General features: G+C 38.7%; 2 protein-coding genes across 5 annotated transcripts in view; one reads left to right on the forward strand and one right to left on the reverse strand.

The window, feature by feature from the left end:
- Window positions 1–4,699, forward strand: part of TRPC1 (transient receptor potential cation channel subfamily C member 1) — a 73,583-nt gene extending 68,884 nt beyond the window's left edge. For all 4 annotated transcript variants that reach the window (XM_045088469.1, XM_045088470.1, XM_045088471.1 and 1 more), the window contains 3 exons: window positions 893–1,094; window positions 1,444–1,638; window positions 2,861–4,699. In XM_045088469.1, coding sequence (XP_044944404.1) covers window positions 893–1,094; window positions 1,444–1,638; window positions 2,861–3,088 — 625 coding nt within the window. In that variant the 3' untranslated portion in view covers window positions 3,089–4,699. The remainder of the gene's footprint in view (window positions 1–892; window positions 1,095–1,443; window positions 1,639–2,860) is intronic.
- An 8,898-nt stretch (window positions 4,700–13,597) lies between these two features.
- The window catches only part of PCOLCE2 (procollagen C-endopeptidase enhancer 2), a 65,691-nt gene continuing 57,503 nt past the window's right edge, over window positions 13,598–21,785 (reverse strand). Inside the window, exons 7-9 of the mRNA XM_004754472.3 lie at window positions 19,063–19,146; window positions 16,877–17,044; window positions 13,598–14,176 (exon numbers count right to left, since the gene is read on the reverse strand). Coding sequence (XP_004754529.1) covers window positions 14,046–14,176; window positions 16,877–17,044; window positions 19,063–19,146 — 383 coding nt within the window. The 3' untranslated portion in view covers window positions 13,598–14,045. The remainder of the gene's footprint in view (window positions 14,177–16,876; window positions 17,045–19,062; window positions 19,147–21,785) is intronic.

Consider the following 21,785-nt stretch of genomic DNA (forward strand, 5'->3'; position numbering starts at 1 on the left):
TGTGGAATTACTCATTTGTTGTGTTGCTGTTACGTACCAACTATTCTTTAGATATTCACATGTCATCTTATATAAGGAATAAGATTAAATGACTAATAACTATTTGTTTAACACCTTCTGTGTAACAGACACTGTTCGAAGTGCTGAGTGAATGAAGTCCTAGTAAACAAAACTACCTCATATGGAGCTTATATTATAGTTAGATGATATAGGCAATAAAAAGAGAAAAAAAAGTATAGTATATTATGCAATAAAAGGGGCTAAAGAGACAAAGCTTTGGCCAGGGAGGATATATGTGTGAGAGGGTGCAATTTTAGATGGGAGACTGGGGAGTGGCCCCACAAGAGGTGACATTCAAGTAGAGATATGAAGAACCAAGACCTGAAGGAGATGGCTGGAGGAAGAGCATGAGTAGATAGAGGGAGTGGCAAAGGCAAATGCCCTGAGATGGGAGTGTGGCTGGCAAGTTCAGGGAAAAGCCAGAGGCCAGTGTGGATGGATGTAGGGAAGCTGAGGGAAAGTTGTAGGAGATGTAGGACTTTTTTTTGATACTTGTAAGGACTTTGGGGTAATGAGAGCGAGAGCCTTTTGAAGTTTTTGAGCAGAGGAGTGGCAACACTGAATTAGGCATTACCAATATCTTAGTGGCTGCTTTGTTGAGAATAGACAAAAAAGCAGTAAGAGGTCAAACAAAAATAATTTATCCTCCTTTTGAGTCTGTTTCTTTGTTTAAGGTAAGGCATATCTGTACAGTTGGGTTCAACCTCATTCATTTTATAAAGTATTCTTAGATTATCAGTGTTCTGTGGAATGTTGGTATAAACCAATTCTTCATTTTTGCTAATTAATTTCTTTAATTTCCTTTTAAACAGAAATGTAATTGTCTTTACAGGTTCATTGGCACTTGCTTTGCTTTGTTCTGGTATATTTTCTCTTTAGCACACGTGGCAATCTTTGTCACAAGATTTAGTTATGGAGAGGAATTGCAGTCCTTTGTTGGAGCAGTTATTGTTGGGACGTACAATGTTGTGGTTGTGATTGTGCTCACCAAGCTGCTGGTGGCAATGCTTCATAAGAGCTTCCAGCTGATAGCAGTAAGTGTCCATTCTTCTAGAAACTTCATATTCTTTCAGGTCTTACCAAATGTATGCAATAGATAAAGCAACCAAAGATGATAAGAATTAAGAATTAGTACTATTTTTAAATTAAATATAGATTTTTAAAATGTAAGTAATGTATATTAACTGCAAATCTTGAACCAAATTTTTACATACAAGGTATGCAAATATTTGGACAGTTTAAAATGATCTCTCTTTCTCTCTCTGCCCCCCCATTCCCTCTCTGCCTCTCTCCCTTGCTCCTTCTGACTTCCCCTCCCCCGTGTGTGTGTGTGTATGTGTGTGTGTTCATGTTCTGTATTACTTTTTCATTTTTCTCTTACAGAATCATGAGGACAAAGAATGGAAGTTTGCTCGAGCAAAGTTATGGCTTAGCTACTTTGATGACAAATGTACATTACCCCCACCTTTCAACATCATTCCTTCACCAAAGACTATTTGCTATATGATTAGTAGCCTCAGTAAGTGGATTTGCTCTCATACATCAAAAGGCAAGGTTAAACGTCAAAACAGTTTAAAGGTAAGAAATTAAAATTGCAACTTGGAAGTTTTAACAGCTCCTAATATCAGATGTTTACTAAAATGTAAATATGTCCTAGGCCTCTTTAAGGCCTAGGACTGTCTACATTTTTTCACTCATATATCCCTAATGCATGGCATATGCATGGCATATTATCCTACGTAAAGTAAGGATTCAATATGTGAGAGAGAGAGCTATACTTTTTTTTTTCATGAAGTCTTATATCACAGTTTTAAAATATGGAAAATATTTAGAATACCTATTCTGTCAGCATAGATAAAGATTGACTACTAGAGCCATCTCATATTTTTCCAGTTCTTCTTGAAAGTTACTCATTACATAAATAATTCAATACATGTTGCTATAAACCAGAGATTGGCAAACCTTTCCTGTAAAGGGCCAGATAATAAATATTTTGGGCTTTGCAGACTGAGACAAAATCAAAAATGTTATATGAATATAACAAGTAACATAACAAGAAAGAACACAAACATCCATAAAATTTTTATTGGTGAAATTGACAATTTAATATTAATTGAGTAATAACTTTTTGTAATACAGATATAATATAAAGAATGGAATTCCACTTTGGGGAATAAATAACATTTTGTTTAATTGGGGTTCAAAATTAGTGTTCCCTATCATCAAATTAATTACAAATATTCATCTGTAAAACCCATTCTTAGCTTATACAGACCATAAAAAAATAGTAAGTGGGCTATGTTCGGCCTGTGGGTTGTGGTTTGTTAATCCTTCCTATAAACTGAAGATTTCTAAGACTATTGTTAAATCAAGTAAAGCATCCAGATGAATGAATAAAACAAATGTTCAGGCTATATTTGTTTTAAATAAGTGTTGGATATTACTTTGTAACACTTAAAGCCAAAAATAAAGTCTAATAAAGCATGTGTTTGTGAATATTTTTTAAAGACCCACCTCATAAAAACAAACAAACAAAAACCTCATTTAGGGATACCTGGGTGGCTCAGTCAGTTAAACATCTGTCTTTGGCTCAGGTCATGTATCCCAGGGTTCTGGGACTGAGTCCTGCATTGGGCTCCCTGCTTGGCAGGGTGTCTGCTTCTCCCTCTGCCTGCCGCTCCCCCTCCATGTGCTCGCTCACTCTCTGAGAAATAAATAAATAAAATCTTAAAAGAAACCTCACCTCACTTAAATATGGTTTATGTCCATTGTTCATACCATGCAATTGTTTGTTTTGAAGGAATGGAGAAATCTGAAACAAAAGAGGGATGAGAACTACCAAAAAGTGATGTGCTGCTTGGTGCATCGTTACCTGACGTCCATGAGGCAGAAGATGCAAAGTACAGATCAGGCAACCGTGGAAAATCTAAATGAACTACGCCAGGATCTGTCAAAATTCCGAAATGAAATAAGGGATTTACTTGGCTTTCGGACTTCTAAATATGCTATGTTTTATCCAAGAAATTAACCATTTTCTAAACCACGGAGAGAATAATTTTCAGTAATAAATCTGAAAGACTGCATTTGCATAATTTGCGATTAAATCAATAAGATATCTATTGAAATTAAAATGAAGAATTCTGTAAAAGCCATTCTTTAAAATATTTATAGCAAAATATATTATGTAAAATATGTATATAGAATTAGTTTTTTAAAATCCTCTGTTAGTAGCTTTTTGCAGGAGCAAAACAGATTAGATATGTTTTGTTAGCATGCTGCTTGGTTTTCTTACTTGAACAGTGCTTTAAATTTTTTTCTTCTTATGTTTAAGAAGGGCAGTTATAATTGTACACATTGCCAGAGGTTTTGTAAAATGAAGATCAGCAGATGTGGGCTGATCTCAATCCATAGGACACACCTGAAATGTAGTAAGTCATGGTTTTTAAAATCTCTGTTTTAGGAGTTCACATGCAGTTCAGTATTTATTGTTCAGGAGTATAGTTTTATCTAGAATAATGGTCTATTTTTTTTATTTTGTTATAATCTTACATAACAAGGAAAAGCCCCAATGGATGTTTGAATCTATTTATGTCTCTATAAATTTAAATTCACTTGTTTTTGTTATTATAATATATTTACTTTTACATGGTTGTAATCACTTTATATTTTTTATTTTGTTTTTTTCACTTAATAGTATTTTATATATACATTTCCGTGTATTGTTATAGTCCACATATTTAAATTTTTATAGGATTATATATAGTTTTTGAAAAATATAGTTAGTAGACTTTTCATTTTAGAGCAATCAAGGCATTTGAGTATGTTTATAGGTTTGCACAGGCACTCCACTAAGGTTAGGCATTTGGTGGCTTTTAATTTTTCTTTATCATAATAGTGCTATAATTTTTTTCAGGTTGGAGTGACTGTTCATAATTATAAAGCTAACCCAAAATAAGAATTTATTTCATATTTGGACTAAGGTTCTTGAACTAATCTCCCAAAGTATTTTCCACAGAATTTAACATAGTTTCTATAAAAGTGACTTCTTGCTTATTTACGGATCATTCTTGCTGCTTAAGATGAAAAACCTTGATTTTTTTTAAATTGGAAAATAAAATAAGGGTTTAAATTTTTTTCCTGTGTTCATGTAAGGGGTGTAGTTTAAAAAAGTTTCACAGACTTTTGCTTTTATTTTCTTGCCGTATTTCCAGTTAAGAGGTTATTAGGTATATGCTTGTCTTCTTAACTGAATTTCAGATGGTCTTAAGGCCACAGGGTGCAGGTAACCCTTGGTCTGTGAGCACCACTGATCCAGGGATCATTGGCTAAATATATTAGTATTGTGCTTCATTTTGCTTTTTACTCTTTATTTTTTAATTTCCAAGTTGTAAGTGTTCCCTCTTTGGGGAAAATTCTTATAAAAATGTTTATTGTAAAGTTATATATTTTGTCTACAATGGGATTATGCACTTCCCAATTGGGATTTTACATCAGGATTTTTAGTCATTCTAAAAAATAACTAATTATTAAATCAAAATATTTATAGAGTGCCTACTGTATGCATGAGTTACTTATGAGGTATATTTTGAATGACAGCATATTGTAAGAAAAAAGGTAAATAAAACTTGATATTACATTATATGTTGGCAGAGTTTGTTTATTATATTATCATGTACTTTTATACTTTTCTATTGAGCTATAATTCACCTAGCATAAAATTTACTCTTTTAAAGTGTACAATTCAGTGTTTTTGTTTTTTGTAAATCATGGTAAGGGTCTCAAACGTAAAACATCAACATCAGACCCCTTTGTTTTCCTTTTCACCTCCAATGGCAGTCACATTGAACTCTTTTAGCTATTTCTTATATTTATAAATACCATGGGTTGTTGTTTTTTTTAGTTGTTTTATAATTTATTTTTTATTTTCAGCATAACAGTATTCATTATTTTTGCACCACACCCAGTAGTCCATGCAATCCGTGCCCTCTATAATACCCACCACCAGGTACCCCAACCTCCCACCCCCTGCCCCTTCAAAACCCTCAGATTGTTTTTCAGAGTCCATAGTCTCTCATGGTTCACCTCCCCTTCCGATTTCCCCCAACTCCCTGCTCTTTTCTATCTCCCCATGTCCTCCATGCTATTATTATAAATACCATGTTTTTAAGTAATATGTTCACATAAAGACCTGTGTGTGACCATTTTTAGCAGCTTTATGGATTCATGATCCCAAACTGGATCACTGAGAACTACCGAATGTCCATCAATTGGTGAATGGATAAACAAGCCGTACATCCATACAGTGGGTGTTTATTTACTCAGTAATGCTTCAGTTAGAGAAGCAGAACTACTGGATATTCGTGGGCATCTCTGAATGTTTATATAGCGATTTGTGTTACACAGCTGGGTTCTTTAAGCAGTCTCCGTGAGGCTGTTGTTTCCGCACCTAAGAGCCTGTAGTTCACAGGATAGGCAGTTAGAAAGAGACAGTAGGTGGAAAGTGGAAGACAGAAAGACACAGCTGGAATCCATGAGGACTGACTGACACCCATGTCACTTCTCACTGTCTCCAGCTTTGATAATGTGAGTATCCTGGGAGAAAAGTTGCCTTTTGCCAGGTTGCTGGACATATACTTGACCCAGGAGGCAAAGAAGCTGAAGGAGAATGCAAGGAAGGGTAGAACCATGTAGGCCCAACTGCTGCCCTGCCCTGAAAGGTGAGCCAGCAGGTAAGTCATACCATGTGGGAACTACAAAATGCCTACATAAAAAATAAGATGGCTGCTGCTTCACTTCTGCCCTCCAAATTTCACATGAGAATGGGTCTTGTGGCTCACCCTATCTGGTAGTATACATGGAAGAAAATTTTGGGAAACATAAAACAGCCTACCCAGGTTAGCACAGGAACAGACTACCCACCTATGCTATAACATAGGTGAGTCTTAAAAGTATCCTTTTAAAGTATTTTAAAAGTATCCTTTTTAAAGGAAGCTCATCACATAAGGCTACATACTGTGTGATTCCATTTACAATGACATTCTAGAAAAGATAGAACATGGAAACTGAAATCAAGTTATTGGTTACTAAGATCTGGTGGAAGGAGAAGATGGATTGTACAACTAATCAAACTATAGACTCAAAAAGGGTGAATTTTAATGAATGGAGATGATGCTTCATTAACCTGACAAAAATACCTAAGGCTACAACTTACTAAATAAGAAAATAAGAGTAGAGTCTTAAAATTCATTATCACTCCAAAAGAAAACAAGGCTTGAATATGCACGTTAGTAATCCAATCATTAACACAAGACAGTGGGGTGAAGTATGGTAATAAATACCAAGGTAAATTATTTTGCACTATTTATCAAAATAATTTTGGCTGTTTTAGCTTCTTTCTTCTTCATATAAATTTTGAAACATGCCTATCAATTTCTACAAAAAGGCTTAGTTGGGATTTTTATTGGAATTATACTGACACTGAAATTCTTGTATTCCTCAGAAAATACATTTATAAAATCCAGATAGACTGAGGTTATAGGCAGGCTCAGAGGAGTAAACCAGTTGGGTCTAATTCAGAATTACACTAAGAAAATATTAATGGTAACCGGGTTATGGCTGCCCTGAATTTCTCATTTGTAAGCTAGTTTATTAGCTTTCTGGCATCACTGTCCTGTTTATAAACACGTGTCTCTTAAAGATATACTTAGAAAAATTTCCAATTACAGCATTTCTCTTCATTTGATAATTTCACATTGTTTTCTTCTCCTGCCCCCCTTGTCCCCATTTTGAAACTTTTGATATGCCATTCAAAATTAGGAAAAATTTTATGTGCTACCTACATGTTTTAAAAATAACCATATTTAAGAGACACGACTTCTGATGTAAATTAGATTACAGTAATACAAGAAGCAAAACAGCAGGTTTATGTAGGAGGTAAATGTATGTTTAAAAAAAGAACCGTTTCAGCCAGAGAAATGACAGGTAAGCTCCATTTCCTTCATTCTGCAGTCTAGAGTTTCCTCTGTATGTGTGTCTGTTTCTTGGTCTCTCTCTTCTTTAGAAAGGTTATATAACCCATTCTTCAATTTTAGGCAAATTATTCCTATTGAAAGATATTAAAAATTATCAGGTGTTATTTGAAAAGAATTTTGAGGAGGAAAATACTAACTGCCTCAGTAATTCATCCAGAAACAATTAATTTTGTAGGGTCATTTTAATATTTTAAATTTCAGATATTTAAAAACATATCCCCCCCATTTAATATTTCATTGGAAATAGCAAAGAGTCACTGTATTTTTTATAATGATTATTTTTTTAAAGTTATAAAACTGGGCAGAAATATTTCTCTTGATGTTGATGGTGAATGGCACAAGTTTACTGAATGAAAATTTAGCATTATCTACTAGGACTGACGTCCAGTCAGACACCTAACAGTTTTATGCTTTAGAACCTATTTCATCGTTTGGATTGGAGGAAAACTTAGATCACCTACTTCAACCTTCTAATTTTATAGGTAAGAAAATCGCATTTTAAGTAATTTGTCCAAGATTGAATCATGTCTGACTTGAGAGCCCAAACCCGATTTATTTTATCAATTAAGATATATTCCTAGAGCTTTGCATTTTTGAATTAATTTTTCATGGTAGGTTCATCTTGGTCAGAGATGGGAACTTAAGATGCTTAGTCCCTGCCTTTCCAAATGAATAGTTTATTCAAGACTTAATTTATTACCAAGGACTGAAACAGAGACAAGTGAGATGAGCAAGAATAAGAGGGTAAGAGGAGCTGTGGAGTAGTAAACATAAACAGAAAACCAGGAGTCAGTCAAAAAAATAACAAGCCAGACCATGTAGATTGAACCAAGGGCTCAGAATGGAGACACTGGTTGATTTTATTTCTGTGCCACTTTATAACCTGATCAATTTGGTTATTCAAGGATCTAGAAAATTTAAGACCTATATGGGATCTCAGAAAGGATCCAATTTGCCTTTCTCATTTTACAGAAAAGGAAACTAAAGTTCTCCCACAGCTACCCTGTGAAGGAGAATTCAAGTCTTTGCCTCATCCAGGAGGCTCTTAATTACATTATATCACTGTTGTTATTAATTTCCTGTTTGTAAGATAAAGCAGCTAGCTGTATGAAATCTTAAGTTTTTAAATAGATTTCTGTACTCAAAAGCTCTATCTCACGGTTTAAATGTAACCTAATCTTAGTATCAGAAGGCCATGGGAATATCCTTCCAGCAAAAGATAACACTTCATATTTATAATCAAAGTTTAGCCTTTTTAAAACTGATTGTTGACTTTGTGTTTTAGAGGAAGAAGCAAATTATAAAAACAAACAGAAGTCTAGTTTTTTTTTTTTTAAGATTTTATTTATTTATTTGACAGAGATCACAAGTAGTCAGAGAGGCAGGCAGAGAGAGAGGGGGAAGCAGGCTCCCTGCAGAGCAGAGAGCCTGATGTGGGGCTCGATCCCAGGACACTGAGATCATGACCTGAGCCAAAGGCAGAGGCTTTAACCCACTGAGCCACCCAGGCACCCCAGAAGTCAAGTTTTTAAAATATTTTTAATTGAAGACTAGCAGACACACAATGTTACATTAGTTTCTGGTGTACAACACAGTGAAGTGATTCAACATGTTTATGCATTATGCTGTGCTCCCCCCAAGTATAGCTACCATCTACCCATACAACACTCTTACTGTACCATTGATTATATTCCCTATGCTGTACCTCGCATTGGTGGTTCAGTGGTAGAATTCTCGCCTGCCTATGCTGTACCTTTCATCCCCGTGACTTAAAAGTTAGGATTTTAAATAACAACTTCAAAATTATCCAGAACAAATTTCTATGTACGTCCCAGAGCTACTTGTCTGAATACCCAAGTATACTCCCATTCTTACACATCCTCAGGCCCCATGTTAAAAAAGGGCTGTTAGTGTACGAATCATGGCCCTCACATATTTAATTCAAGATGCTTAATTATAAAAGATTTTTTAAAAAATCAATATTTTTATTCTTGGGCTAGGGCTTACATATACATCTAAGGAACAAACTTGTAAAACTATTAATTCTAACCACTTACCTGCAGGGATTTTTTGGCTTTTCTATTTGAATTAGCATATACTCTTTGCATTAGAAGTGTCATTCTTCTGGGACGCCTGGGTGGCTCAGTGGGTTAAGCCACTGCCTTCGGCTCGGGTCATGATCCCAGAGTCCTGGGATCGAGTCACACATGGGCTCCTTGCTTGGCAGGGAGCCTGCTTCTTTCTCTGCCTCTGCCAGCCTCTCTTCCTGCTTGTGTGCTCTCTCTCTCTCCTTCTCTCTGACAAATAAGTAAATGAAATGTTAAAAAAAAAAAAACAGTCATTCTTCCTGTCCAATATCTCTTTTTCTTTCCTTACTACATTAACTAGACCCACCAGTGCAATTTTGAATAGAAATGTTGACTTTAGGCATTTTTGTCTTATCGCTGACATTAAAATGCTTTCAATATGTCACCATTTGCTGCAGGGATTTTTTGTCAGCTTAAGGAAGCTCTCTCCTATTTTTAGTTTCCTTAAGGTTTATTTTGTCATGAATTAATGTTGGAGTATATCAAATGCTTTTCTGCATTAAGATCAAATGATTTCTCCCCTTATATGTATTGCAAACAGGGCTTAACAGAAACTTTCCCAGTTCTGTTGCGTTGACAACCTTTATTTGACTCCGGCTTAATTTACCAGTAATCTAATACTACATAGGTCGACTGTGTGGCTGGGCAAAGTTGCTTCTGGTATCAATGAACCCAGATTGGTAAATTGCACTGGCCTGGGAAGAGCTGCAAGTGAGCTCTAAATACCTGATGGGGCAGCCACACCTTTGGGTTTTCCTGAGTGTGTAGTTCTTATAATGAGGTGTGTCATCTAGGAGGAGCCTGAAAGCTACTCTGCCTATGGAGTTAATACAAGAGACCCTGGTTTCCCAGGAGATGGGAACTTCAAGTTGGAGTGTCTGCACCCACCGGATGTGAATCAAGGCCCCAGGCATCCCAGACATTATCTAGGAAGGCCAAAGAAAACAGCTCATGGGTGGCTGTGTGAACTGCTCCCGGTCTGGCCCTATCCTGTTGAGCTCTGGTCTCTGTGCTATAGCTCTGAGGGTGCTGGTAGTGAGAGAGGCCTGTGGTACTCATGAGTGTCAATGTTTAGTTGTGCCCCAGACTGCCTAGCTGGCATTGCAGATCTAGGAAAGCAGTGTAGTGTGAACATCCATTTCCTGATGTAAAATCAATCATGCGTTCCTGGGATAAATCCAACTTGACCTGACCTATTTTGTTTGTTGCATTTTTGTCTGATAATATGTTTTTGTACCTATGTTTGTAAGTGAATTCAGACTGGATCCTATGTTTGCTGAAGTCTTGGCATTAAGATTATGCTGATCTCCTAAAAAGGATCACTGAATGTTACTTTCTTATTTATACTCTGGAATTGTATGTGTTAGATTGGCAGTATTTGTCTCTTAGATATTTCATAGTCCTTCTGAGTCAAACTATCCAGACCTGGAACTTAATTTGAAGAAAGTTTTAATTACTGTTTGAATTTCTTTAATGGTTAGAGGATTGCTTAGGTATTCTGTTTCTACTTGAGTTTGAGTTGGTAGGTACAGTTTAGCAGTTTGTTCACTTCATGTAAATTTTCAAATCTATTTATGTTCTCTGCTAGTTTTAAAGTTTCAAACTCTTTTATAGTTACCCTAGATATTTTAATGTAAAAACTTAAGTTATCAAAGTTCTAAATTAATATTTTTATCTTTCTCTCTCCAATTATAAGGGCTTTAGAACACTTAGGGCAAGCTCCGTCCTCCCCCACCTTCTTTAAATGTTTGTTTTCTACTTGAATTTACTTTTTTTTTTTTGAAAATTCGTTTCACTTAAATATATTTATGAATTCAAGCCAAAGGAGTTTCTGCTTGATATTACTTAACTCATATTAGAATTACTAATCAGGGGGTGCCTGGGTGGCTCAGTGGGTTAAAACCTCTGCCTTCGGCTCAGGTCATGATCCCAGGGTCCTGGGATTGAACCCTGCATAGGCTGTCTGCTCAGCAGGGAGCCTGCTTCCTCCTTTCTCTCTGCTTCTCTGTGATCTCCGTCTGTCAAATAAATAAATTTTAAAAAGAGAGGATTACTAATCAGTAGCTGTTTTTAAATTAATTAATTAATTTTAAGATCTATTTATTTGTTTGAGAGACAGCTCCAGCAAGTGTAGGGAGGGGCCCAGGGAGAGAGCATCCCAAGCAGACTCTGCACTCAGCATGCAGCCCTAGGCCAGGCTCTATCCCATGACTCCAGGATCATGACCTGAGCCAAAATCAAGAGTCTGATGCTCAACCAACTGTGCCATGCAGGCGCCCCTTCAGCTGTTTTATTATAAGGCTTTTCTTTAAAGAAGATTTTTCTTACTAGTTTAGTTCACTAAAGCAGTCAGAAGATCTAGTAGAAGCTTGGCAGCACTTTCCTACAGAAAGAGAAAAAAAGAAGGTAAATTTCTTCAGCTAAGGTTAACCTTTAACTAAGTAAGTTATATTGCAGAATTTAAGATTTGGGAACTCGGCAAGATTCATATGTTTTTATTACAGAAATTGAATTCAAAAGATGAAAATTAAGCTAACAGGATATATTAGTATGGTCACCCATTTGTTTATCGTGTATATTTGATTCCCCAAGTACAAAAACTAAAAACAAATACAAACCTTAGTCAGTTATACTTTAAAAAAATAAAATTTTAAAAAGAATTCCTAAAAGATAAATAATTCCCAGAAATCATCTAGTCTAACTCCTTCAATTTATAACTAAGGAAGTTCAAGTTCAGTCAAAACAAGTGGCTTATTAAACAAGAAAGAAATTAAGAAAAATGGTTGTTGGACCAAAAAGAGCAGTGTTACTTTTCAGTTTATCTCTGTTTTGAATAATTGAATTAAAAGACAAACCAGTGCTGTTCATTATTAACCACTAATTCCCTCAACAGTTCAAAGTCTTGTGTCAGAGATGTCAATGGTATAAATAGTTTGGGTTACTCTTCCCGATTTTTACCTCAGTGTGACCCAGAAACCAATAGCAGTCTTTCTGCTGGAAGTGTAGGAGGCTGAGAGTTGCAAGAATGCTGCCTGTAATGCACCAATTAGAAGACAAGGAGAAGAAATTCTACTTTTTTTTTTTTTTTTTTTTTTTAAGTAATCTCCACTCCACACGGGGGCTCAAACTCACGTTCGGGAGATCAAGAGTCACATCTATGCTCTCCTGGTTGAGCCAGCCCAATGCCCCCCAAATACTGAAATCTTCAGTTATCACTGTAAAGCCTTATTACATGTGTTCTTGAAAGGAACTCACTTGCCTCCAGAAGGTTAGAATCAATCAGGATTCTACAGTTACATCCTGGCTGTGCACAGAGGTGACGTCCAGAGGGTTGTGAGGGCCTTTCTAGAAGGTGGCACTGGATAGGGAAGCCAGCCACCGACTCCTGTAGTTTATCCATGTTCTCAGCTGGAGAATTTTCTGGTACGGATGGGGGCAGCCCAGTGGCAGGGGTTAGGAATAATTCCTGACACCACAATCAGCCCGCATTCATTGCTTGCATGTGCTCAGTCAGCTGCCAAAAGAGAGGGATTCTTCCTTTTGAAATTCGTTTTTGTTTTTTGGGTTTTTTTTTTTTTTTTGGCCTTTTGAATGTCTGGTCACTTCTAGGGCTGGGAATTATTTGTTTTTAACCCAAAAGAATATTTTTCTTATTTCTAAAACTTTGGTTCTACCATGAGAGACCTTGTGATCCAAGTCTTTGCTCCTCCCTGACGTGCTTTCCACCTTCCTCAGAGGGGGATGGTGGGCCCTCTTCCACAGGTCCTGGCTGGCAGCCTCCTAAGGGCTGGTTGCCACAGCTGTGGCTGGTAGAGCTGCAGATTAAACAGCTGTGTGCAGATGTGGGGAGTTCTTTCCCAGTTCTTTCCACCACTGGGTAAAAAGGGAGTCTTCAAAGGCAACTGCAGAAAGCATCAGTTAACCGGGGATGAACAGGACTGGGGCATCAGACTCCCCTCTACTTTCAAGTCCTATAAAACGACCAGTTATGATTTGGGCTGCAAAAGAAACAAAGAGCAGATGCTGCCGAGCCAGGATCCGAGGATTTTCCTCTGGGCCTGAGAGGGCTTCTTTGCTGGCGGGGAGGGCACTGGGTTGGAATCAGGACTTCCAAGCTTGAGTGCCAGCTCTGTCCTTTGGGAGATGTGTGCTCTAGACAAGTCACTAACTAGACCTGAGCTTCAATTTCTGTCACAAACTGAAGGAGTTGAATTCGATCCCAGAGGGATACCATGTTCTCTGGTTCTACAGAGAATTCTAGTCTCCTTACATTACTGGATCCATCTGGTCCCCGAAGTTCTTGGAATACACACTCTTTCAGCAAAGTGTACATCCATGCCAAATTGGTATGTAAAAAGCAGGGAATATTCTTTTTACAGTGCCCCATTTTCTATAAAAACAAGTGTAATGGCTGTTACGTAATCATTTAAAAATATTTTATTAAGCAGTGACTTAAAAAATGCAAGAGAAGAATATAACCCCTCAGAGAAAATGCTTGAAGGTAAAACAAATATCACTATAAATATTGCACTTATAAAATCTCTTTTTTACATCTTCACACCACTCATTTCTAAAATACCCTTTTACAGAGACGTATAAATAAACTGCTTCCACACTGTCAGTGCTTGATACATTCAGTTTCCTATAGCCGCACCAAGTCTGCAAGTTTTCAATCATGTATCTGCTCCTCTCGGCGCAGGCACAGAACTCCCACCAGTGATACCGGAGGTCTCATACCTACATCATGTGAAGAGTAAATCTTTCTGAATGCTCAATATTTAATATAAGACTTTTTTTTCCTACAGAGAAAAATATAGATCTTTCCAAGGCAATGACAGAATGCAGCTTAACTCGACACAGTTCATTATTAACATTGCTTGTTTTTCAAGGCATCCAGGAGCTTCTGATTCTTGGTCTTGAACATCATGATAAAGCTGTTTGGCATGATTTTGCCTCGCCCGTCTTCACCCACTTGGCCCATAATAATGTAATTTAGACCTAAAAAAAAGAGAACATAAATTAATTTTTTTCTCCATGTGCATTTTTTTTTTATTATTATTCTTTTTAAAGATCTTATTAGAGGGGCACCTGGGTGGCTCAGTCGTTAAGCATCTGCCTTCGGCTCAGGTCATGATCCCAGAGTCCTGGGATTGAGCCCTGCATAGGCTGTCTGCTCAGCGGGAAGCCTGCTTCCTCCTCTCCCACTTGTCCTGCTTGTGTTCTCTCTCTTGCTATTTCTCTCTCTGTATGTCAAATAAATAAAATCTTAAAAACAAACAAAGATTTTATTAGAGCGAGGAAGCACATGCAAGTGCAGGGAGGAGGGGGAGAGGGAAAGGGAGAGGGAGAAAAAGACTCCCTGCTGAGCAGGGAGCCCCAACCTGGGGGGTGGGATGGGGGGAGCTTGATCCCAGGACCCTGGGATCGTGCCCTGAGCCGCAGGCAGATGCTAAACTGACTGAGTCACCCAGGTCCCCTCTATGTGTATTGTTTTGATAAAATTTAGACTATAACCTACCTCTAGATAAATGATCTGTAAATGATAAAACTACACATTTTGTCTATTCAGGATAAAATCAGGTTTAAGCCTCTCATCAGAAAAAAAAAAATCTAAATTCAACTAAGTTACATGTTCCAGCTCTGCCAACACTAGGAAGATGGGTGGAATGGTGAGATCCTGTCATGTCCTGCTCTGTTGTGCCCTGGGTCTGGGGCATTTACTGAGTGTCTGCTGTGTATGACACCCTGTGTTTATGTGAAAGATTGTCCTTCCTTGAGGGGCCGCAGTGCTCCCTGACACGTCATCCTCAGATGGCCTCTCATCCTCTCAGAACACTTCTGGATTCCCAGGCCTTTGGCAACTAATGGGCCACTGGCTTCTGCTCCTGTGGTCGACTTGAACTCTTCTCAACACCTTGAGCATTTATACTACGTTCGTTCCTTGAGGACAAAGTTGCATCATCTATTTCTTTGCATTCTCACAGTTCCTTGCAACAAATAGTTATGAAAAAGTACTTCTATCAGATGGACACTTTTTTTTTTTTAATTTTATTTATTTGTCAGAGAGAGGGAGAGAGAGCGAGCACAGGCAGACAGAATGGCAGGCAGAGGCAGAGGGAGAAGCAGGCTCCCTGCCGAGCAAGGAGCCCGATGTGGGACTCGATCCCAGGACTCTGGGATCATGACCTGAGCTGAAGGCAGCTGCTTAACCAACTGAGCCACCCAGGCGTCCCAGATGGACACTTTTTTGTATCACAGTGTGTCTGGCTAAGTTAGGCCTAGACTGGGGCTCAAGCTGAGGTATGTCGGGTTCAACTCTGAAGACCTACCTTGTCTGAGAAAAATGTCATAAAGCAAGCGTGTATTACAGTCTCCTTCACTCTCCCTTTCTCCTGTGTGTCATAAGAGAAACATGTGTATCCTTTTTCTCTGTTATAAGCCTTCCTCCATGGGCTAACATTGTCCTGTAGTGATCTTGAGCCTGTGCAAGTGTGGAGGACTGTGCATGGGGGGCCCCTCCTCAAGGCTCGGCTGCTAGCATTGTGAGGAGACCCTCCAGTAAGTATCTCCATGTATGTTACTTGCTTCTCCTGGCAGTTCTGGGGAGAAGTGTTATCTCTTACAGAGTCTTTCTCTCTGAAGAATCAACATTCTGCTGCTAGCCTCCAGACTTTTCTGAACAGTCTGAATGCACAGTAAAGCTTTCTGGAAGTGGATGTTCTTTGCTCTCTCTGGTGTGTGTGTGTGTGTGTGTGTGTGTGTGTGTGTGTGTGTTGTGGTTTGGTTATTGTAACAAGACTGAGGAAAGGAATGAGCCGAGATTGGATAGAGAAATCATGGTATATCACACAAGAGAATACCAGGCATTATCACCATTCCAGAGAGAGATCTATCTATAGGTGCTATTTGTGGAAAGATATCTGTACACATCATGTGAGGGAAGCTGCAGTAGAATTTTATAGCACAATCTCATTTGAGTGTGTATGTGGGTGCTTTCTGTAGATAGAACTTTCTAGAAGGAACGTTCACAGTATCTCTGGGGAAAGGGAAAAGGTTTCACTTTTAATTTTATATCCCTACTTACTTAAACTCTTTAAAAACCATAGACCATACACTACTTTTATAAGTTAAAGAACTTGTTAAAAAAAAAAAAAATCATGTACCTCGGGCTCTGGACTTTTTCCTTTTTTTAACTTTCCTTTTTCCATAATTTCTCCTAATCTGATTTCCATGTGTGGATTTAATGATTCTGTGTCTGAAAATGATTCCCAAATCTTTAATTCTAGCCCATATATATCTCTGTCTTCTGAATGTCAGCTCCAAATTTCCTGCCCCTTGCTGGATATTTTCCTCTAAAACTGTATTGGAACTTTAAGCGCAAAAAGAAACTCTCTTTCCCCCGAACTGCTCCTTCTGTGTTTGTTCCTTGTTGATCCAGCTTCAAATGATTCTTGAACCCTTTTATCACTTTCACTATCTCATCTTCTGCCCCAAGTTACAAGAACTGGGACCAGAGCCCTATTCTGCCTGACTCCAAGGCCTGCCTTCTACACCAGAAGTGGCCAACAGATGAAGCTTGATTTTAGTTCCCTTGCCCAGCCAGGGCGTGGAAATATCCGTGACTTGCTCAGACTTTCTCTCGTTCCCTTCTCTGTCCCTGAGCTCCCCTCCAAGAAAGACTAAAGTTTTCCTCCTTACCTCTCCTGAGGAGAGGGCACTGCTTGCAGACCACAGTGATCTTGGCACTCATGTTCTTGCCAGCCTGCTGAATTGCCAGATTTCCCTCCTTGTAGATGTTGATGATCGAGACAGTGGCATGCAAGCTTCCACCCCGGGTGACAGTTGTGATCACGGTGCCAGCCAATACTGCCGAAGAAGACATTTGGAAATAAGACTGTGAAGGTAAATGTAGGCAGAACTGAAAATCACTGTACATTCTTCTAAGTTTCTGATAGGAAACGTTGTAATGTTCAAGAGAAGGCCCTAATAGAACTATCGGATTTGAGTCTGTGCATTTGTCCCCAAAATTCAGGTTGGAAAAAAAGAGGCCATGGAGCCATAATGTTACCCAGGTTACCTGTGACAGAAACCGAAATGTCTCCTGCCCTGCGAGCTACTGCTGAGATGGGGACTCTTGACAATGTTTTATCCAACATGGGGACCATTTACCAAGTAAGGCAGAGACTTATGAGCCTCTACCTCTTAATTCTCAATAAGATCTTGAGTCTTTAGACACAATACTATACTGAGGTTGCATGGCAGGGGTTCAAGCCATTAAGACATGAGCCTTCCTGTTGGTATGGTTGAGTGCCTACCTCTCTGTGTCTTTCCCCCTTTCTCTTTAGCTGTCCTCTCTCCTTCAACTTTGGTTCATCCTATGGGTCCCCATCTCTAATTATTGGTAAATACCTGTGTTTTTCTGGGTCTTTCTTATCTACCTTGTATATCTCATTTAATAAAGTATAGAACTGAGTAAAACAACATTTTCTTGCTTTAAAACAAAAAAAACACAACCAAAAAACCCTAGCAAAACTCAGTTGCTTTTCATTATGTAATTTCTCTTTCTTCCATTGTGATGTAAGAAAGAGTCTCACTTTGGAGCCACAAGGAAAGATGCTATGTTTCTCAAAGGCATGCTTTTGATATTTTGTGGGTGACCATTCCATGTGGTGCAGGACTTGGGTTGGGAGACTGTTTTAAGAGCCCTGTTCCTGTTACCAATGTAGGCGGAAAACCAGTGGGCCGCTGGGGATAGCATTTGGTCATTTTACCAGGTAAGAGAGTAACAGTGGACTAAATCAAGTTTTGGACTTGGCTGACAAGACCCTTGAGGTTAAGGTGAGAAGTCACTTCTTATGTAGCAGGCAAAATTCATAAAATGAGAATTTTTATCATGCCCTACTTTGATTCCTGGTGATGTGTTCACTGAAAAATGTTAGTCGATAGCCAAGGGAACTCAGGGGGCTCCGAAGGACATGGAGGGGATTGCCTCAAGCACCTCACAGAAGACTAACCAGGGTGGGATAGCAATTTGTTTTCATTTTTATGCCTGTTATTTGAATTTTGGCATGGCAACTCCAGTAAGATTTAGGGCCCATTGGGTTCTTCAGTGCCTTCATGCCTTTGCAGACGACATAGTTCGTCTGCACTTCAGATAGGAAAAGGCAAGCAAAGCCTTTTCCGGGAGACTGTTCATTCGGGGTAACATACTTAGGTTTTAGCAACTTTCTTTTCCTGACAAGAATTTTCTTCAACATCCCTTTTTTAAAAAACCCACATAATTAAATTTGGTATCTCTTGCTTTTCAGTGATTTTTTACAGGAAGTGCCATTTTTTTAAACTGGAGAAAGCTCTTAGAAATTCTAAATCATTAGGTAGTATCTCCTTAGGTTCCAACTTACAAGTCATTCCCAAAGAGATTTCAGGTTCCCAAGTCTTAATTTAGTACTTTGGAAGGACATGACAGAAGAAATACTTGAATTTCTTCTGAGAAAGGCCAGCTTGGATATGTTTCTAATTTACTTAGGTGGAATTACAGATGTGAAAAAGTGCTTCGGACATGAAAAATATGTGAGAAAAATTGTGCAGGGTTTTTCAGGATCACTGAGCCACTGAGAGCACACAGAGGAGCGGTATCATACTCCAGAGTCAAATTATTAAGTTAATTAAAAGCACATTTTCTGTATATGTATTATTCTCAGTTGTGAAATCCAACACTTTGAACAGCACTAGTCAACATACCTCAGGGTATAGGAAAATATTTTCTTAGGTAAATGAAGAGTGTAACTGACACTTCACCATCACATTCATGGCAGTTCCTTTGAGATTAAGAATGCAGTCTCAAGTTTCTGATTAAAGAGAAAAGCCGGGGTTTTATTTCTTACCAAAGTTACTTGAACAATAATTGCTCTCCAGAGTCCCCGTCCGTCTACACTTTTGTTGACACAGGGCCACGGTGGGTTTTAAACCTAAATTCAAAGCAGACAGACATAAGATTCAGGAAAATGAATTCAAGTATAATTGGTGTTTAGACCTGAATCCATCTACTTAAAATTCCTATTTATTTCCCTGGACCACCAAGCTGTCATTGCAATGAAATAACTAGAAAACATTCAAAAGAAATTCTTTATGCTACTAACTACTGCTCTAATTTCCTCAGGGTAACTCAATGCTCTCTGCTGAATTTTAAACCTGAGATCAAAGATAACCCAAATTTAGCCCTATTCTCTTCTTCCTTTATATATAACAAACACTAACCAAAAATAGATGCAGTCTCCATGCGCCCAGCTTAGAAAAACCCAGTACATCAAATATGAACTCAGGAAATACATGTTAATTCTTCACTTTACAAAAGGAATCGAGTGGTGTTCCCCCTTGAGGATGGAGGGAGCTTTCTTGGTGCATTTAAAAATACCCAACTGTCCAAATGTCAGTAGTATGACTCTGTAGAAATACTGCTCATGTGTAAAGCGTGTTATGCCTGTAATGAGATGTAACTAGTCATTAAACATTTATTTTGAGCCCGTCATTGCCTATAAAGATCTTAAGAACTGGGAAGTTGACTAATTTAAAAATAAAACAAAATAGATAAACACAGTAGTTCTCCAGCAAAGGTGATTTTTGTCCTCGGGTGACATTTTGCCATGTCCGGAAATAGTTTTGGCTGTCCCAACAGGGTCGCTATTGGCCTCTAGTGGGTAGATACCAAGGATGCTGCTGAAAGTCCTACAAGAAACAGCCCCAACAGCAAAGCATCATCTGGCCTAAAATGTAAACACTGCCAAGGTTGAAAAACTGTGAATTAACAAAATCAAAGTAGTTAATTCCCATTATCATGAACAAAGTTTCCAAAATATTTGCTAGTTATTCACTTACACGTGGCAATATGCAAGGAAGAACTAAACAAATCAACTGTAACAGAATTGTACTTGTTGGGCAAGAATTTGTGAACTCTTCTGTGAATTTATTATTTATTTGGTTTTAATTTGTACCTATACTTAACTCCAAAAAAGGACTTCAGGTGAATCACATTATTAAAATATTTACAATTTAATGTTAAGTACATATAATAGGATCTGTGTGTGTATAAATATTTTAAGACAGAGCTCAGACAACATTTAGAGGGAACATTGTTCTAGAAGTTGGACACCTAAATATACCTAATTAACTGAGTCAAAAAGTAGTGGCATTAGTGGTTCTCTCTGTCTGATGAAAGAACATCCTTTCTGTGGGCTCTGGAAACCGCTCCTCTCAGCTTGGGAACATCAGTCTGCAAAATGGGCGCATGTCCCACCCTGCTCCTCCCCTCCCTTCAGTAGATCTCTGCGTTCTTGGCTTTAAATCAACGTTAGAGCACCCTGACCCTGTAACCTCACTGTCTACTCTCTCCCTGCACTCCCTAGGTACCATGTGGTCCCCAGCCTTCTTCTCCAGGTGCACCTGCAACCATCTCACTGCACCCCCCCCTCCACGGTCCTCTCAGTGCTGTGGCTCCATCACTCCCAGACCTTCCCTCTGCTCTGTGTCTGTCACTCAGTGCCAGGCTCACATGTCTTCCTCCTAGAGCTTCATCACCAAGCTCTCAAGCTTAGACATTCAAGCTGCCTCTCCTTCAAGCCCTTCTCTTTTCAGCCTCCTTTGCCATTATAGCTTCCTTTTTAAAAAGCTGGAACTTCCAGAGATTGAATTCCAGCCCTTTCTCCACCTTTCTCTCCTAACCTCTCCCTAGATGACCTCCTCCTGGGCCAACCATGTATATACTGATGATCTGCAAATGTAAATCTCTTGCAGAAATCTCTTCTGGAGGAGACCATGGATCAAACTGGACTTGACTAGTCCACTTGAGAGTCACACACTCAAGCCCAACAAGCCGCAGCTTAACTAATGACTAGAGCCTTAAACCCAGTTCTCTGCTTCAATGATGGTCTCATTATCCTTGGAACAGAGCAAGCCAGAGACTTGGGAAGCATTCTTGACACCCCCCTTATCTCCCTAATCCAATGAATCATCAATGAAAGACTTGTCAGTATCTCCCAAGGCCCCTGCCTTGTACAACAGCCAGCATTTCTTGACTCTGTATTTCAGCACAGTTTCCCTGGATAACCACAAGAACCTGTGGCCTCCTGACCCTCCCATCCATTCACTCACACTGACCAGACTGATCTTCAAAGAGTGAGAATCTAATCCTGAACTTTGCCTAACTCCATCGACAGTTTCCCCCCAAATTAGGAAAAAATCCCAATACTCTAAAAAATCCCCACGCTTAGGACAGAATTCTAACACTCTAAAATACTTAGAAGCATAAGGAGAGAGGTAGTAGGACCTAACGATGGAGCTAGAGAGAGAAGCTAAGCACAACGTATGAAGGGTCTTATACATGGCATGAAGAAACTTGATGCCTGTACTGCCCATTCTGATAGCCACTAGCCACATGAGGCTTCTTAATTAATTAAATTAAAATTCAGTTCTTCTGCATCACTAGCCACATTTCAAGTGTCCAACAGTGGCTATGGTATTGGATAGCACAGGTGCAGACAATGAATTCCAGTGGGAGACATGATCTGCTTTGTGTGCGGAGGGGGCCATGCAGTGGGGAGGCAGGCGAGAG

This window comes from Mustela putorius, unplaced genomic scaffold (genome assembly GCF_011764305.1).
Source record: "Mustela putorius furo isolate JIRA1106 unplaced genomic scaffold, ASM1176430v1.1 tig00003834_pilon_pilon_pilon, whole genome shotgun sequence".
Taxonomy (NCBI): Eukaryota; Metazoa; Chordata; class Mammalia; order Carnivora; family Mustelidae; genus Mustela; species Mustela putorius.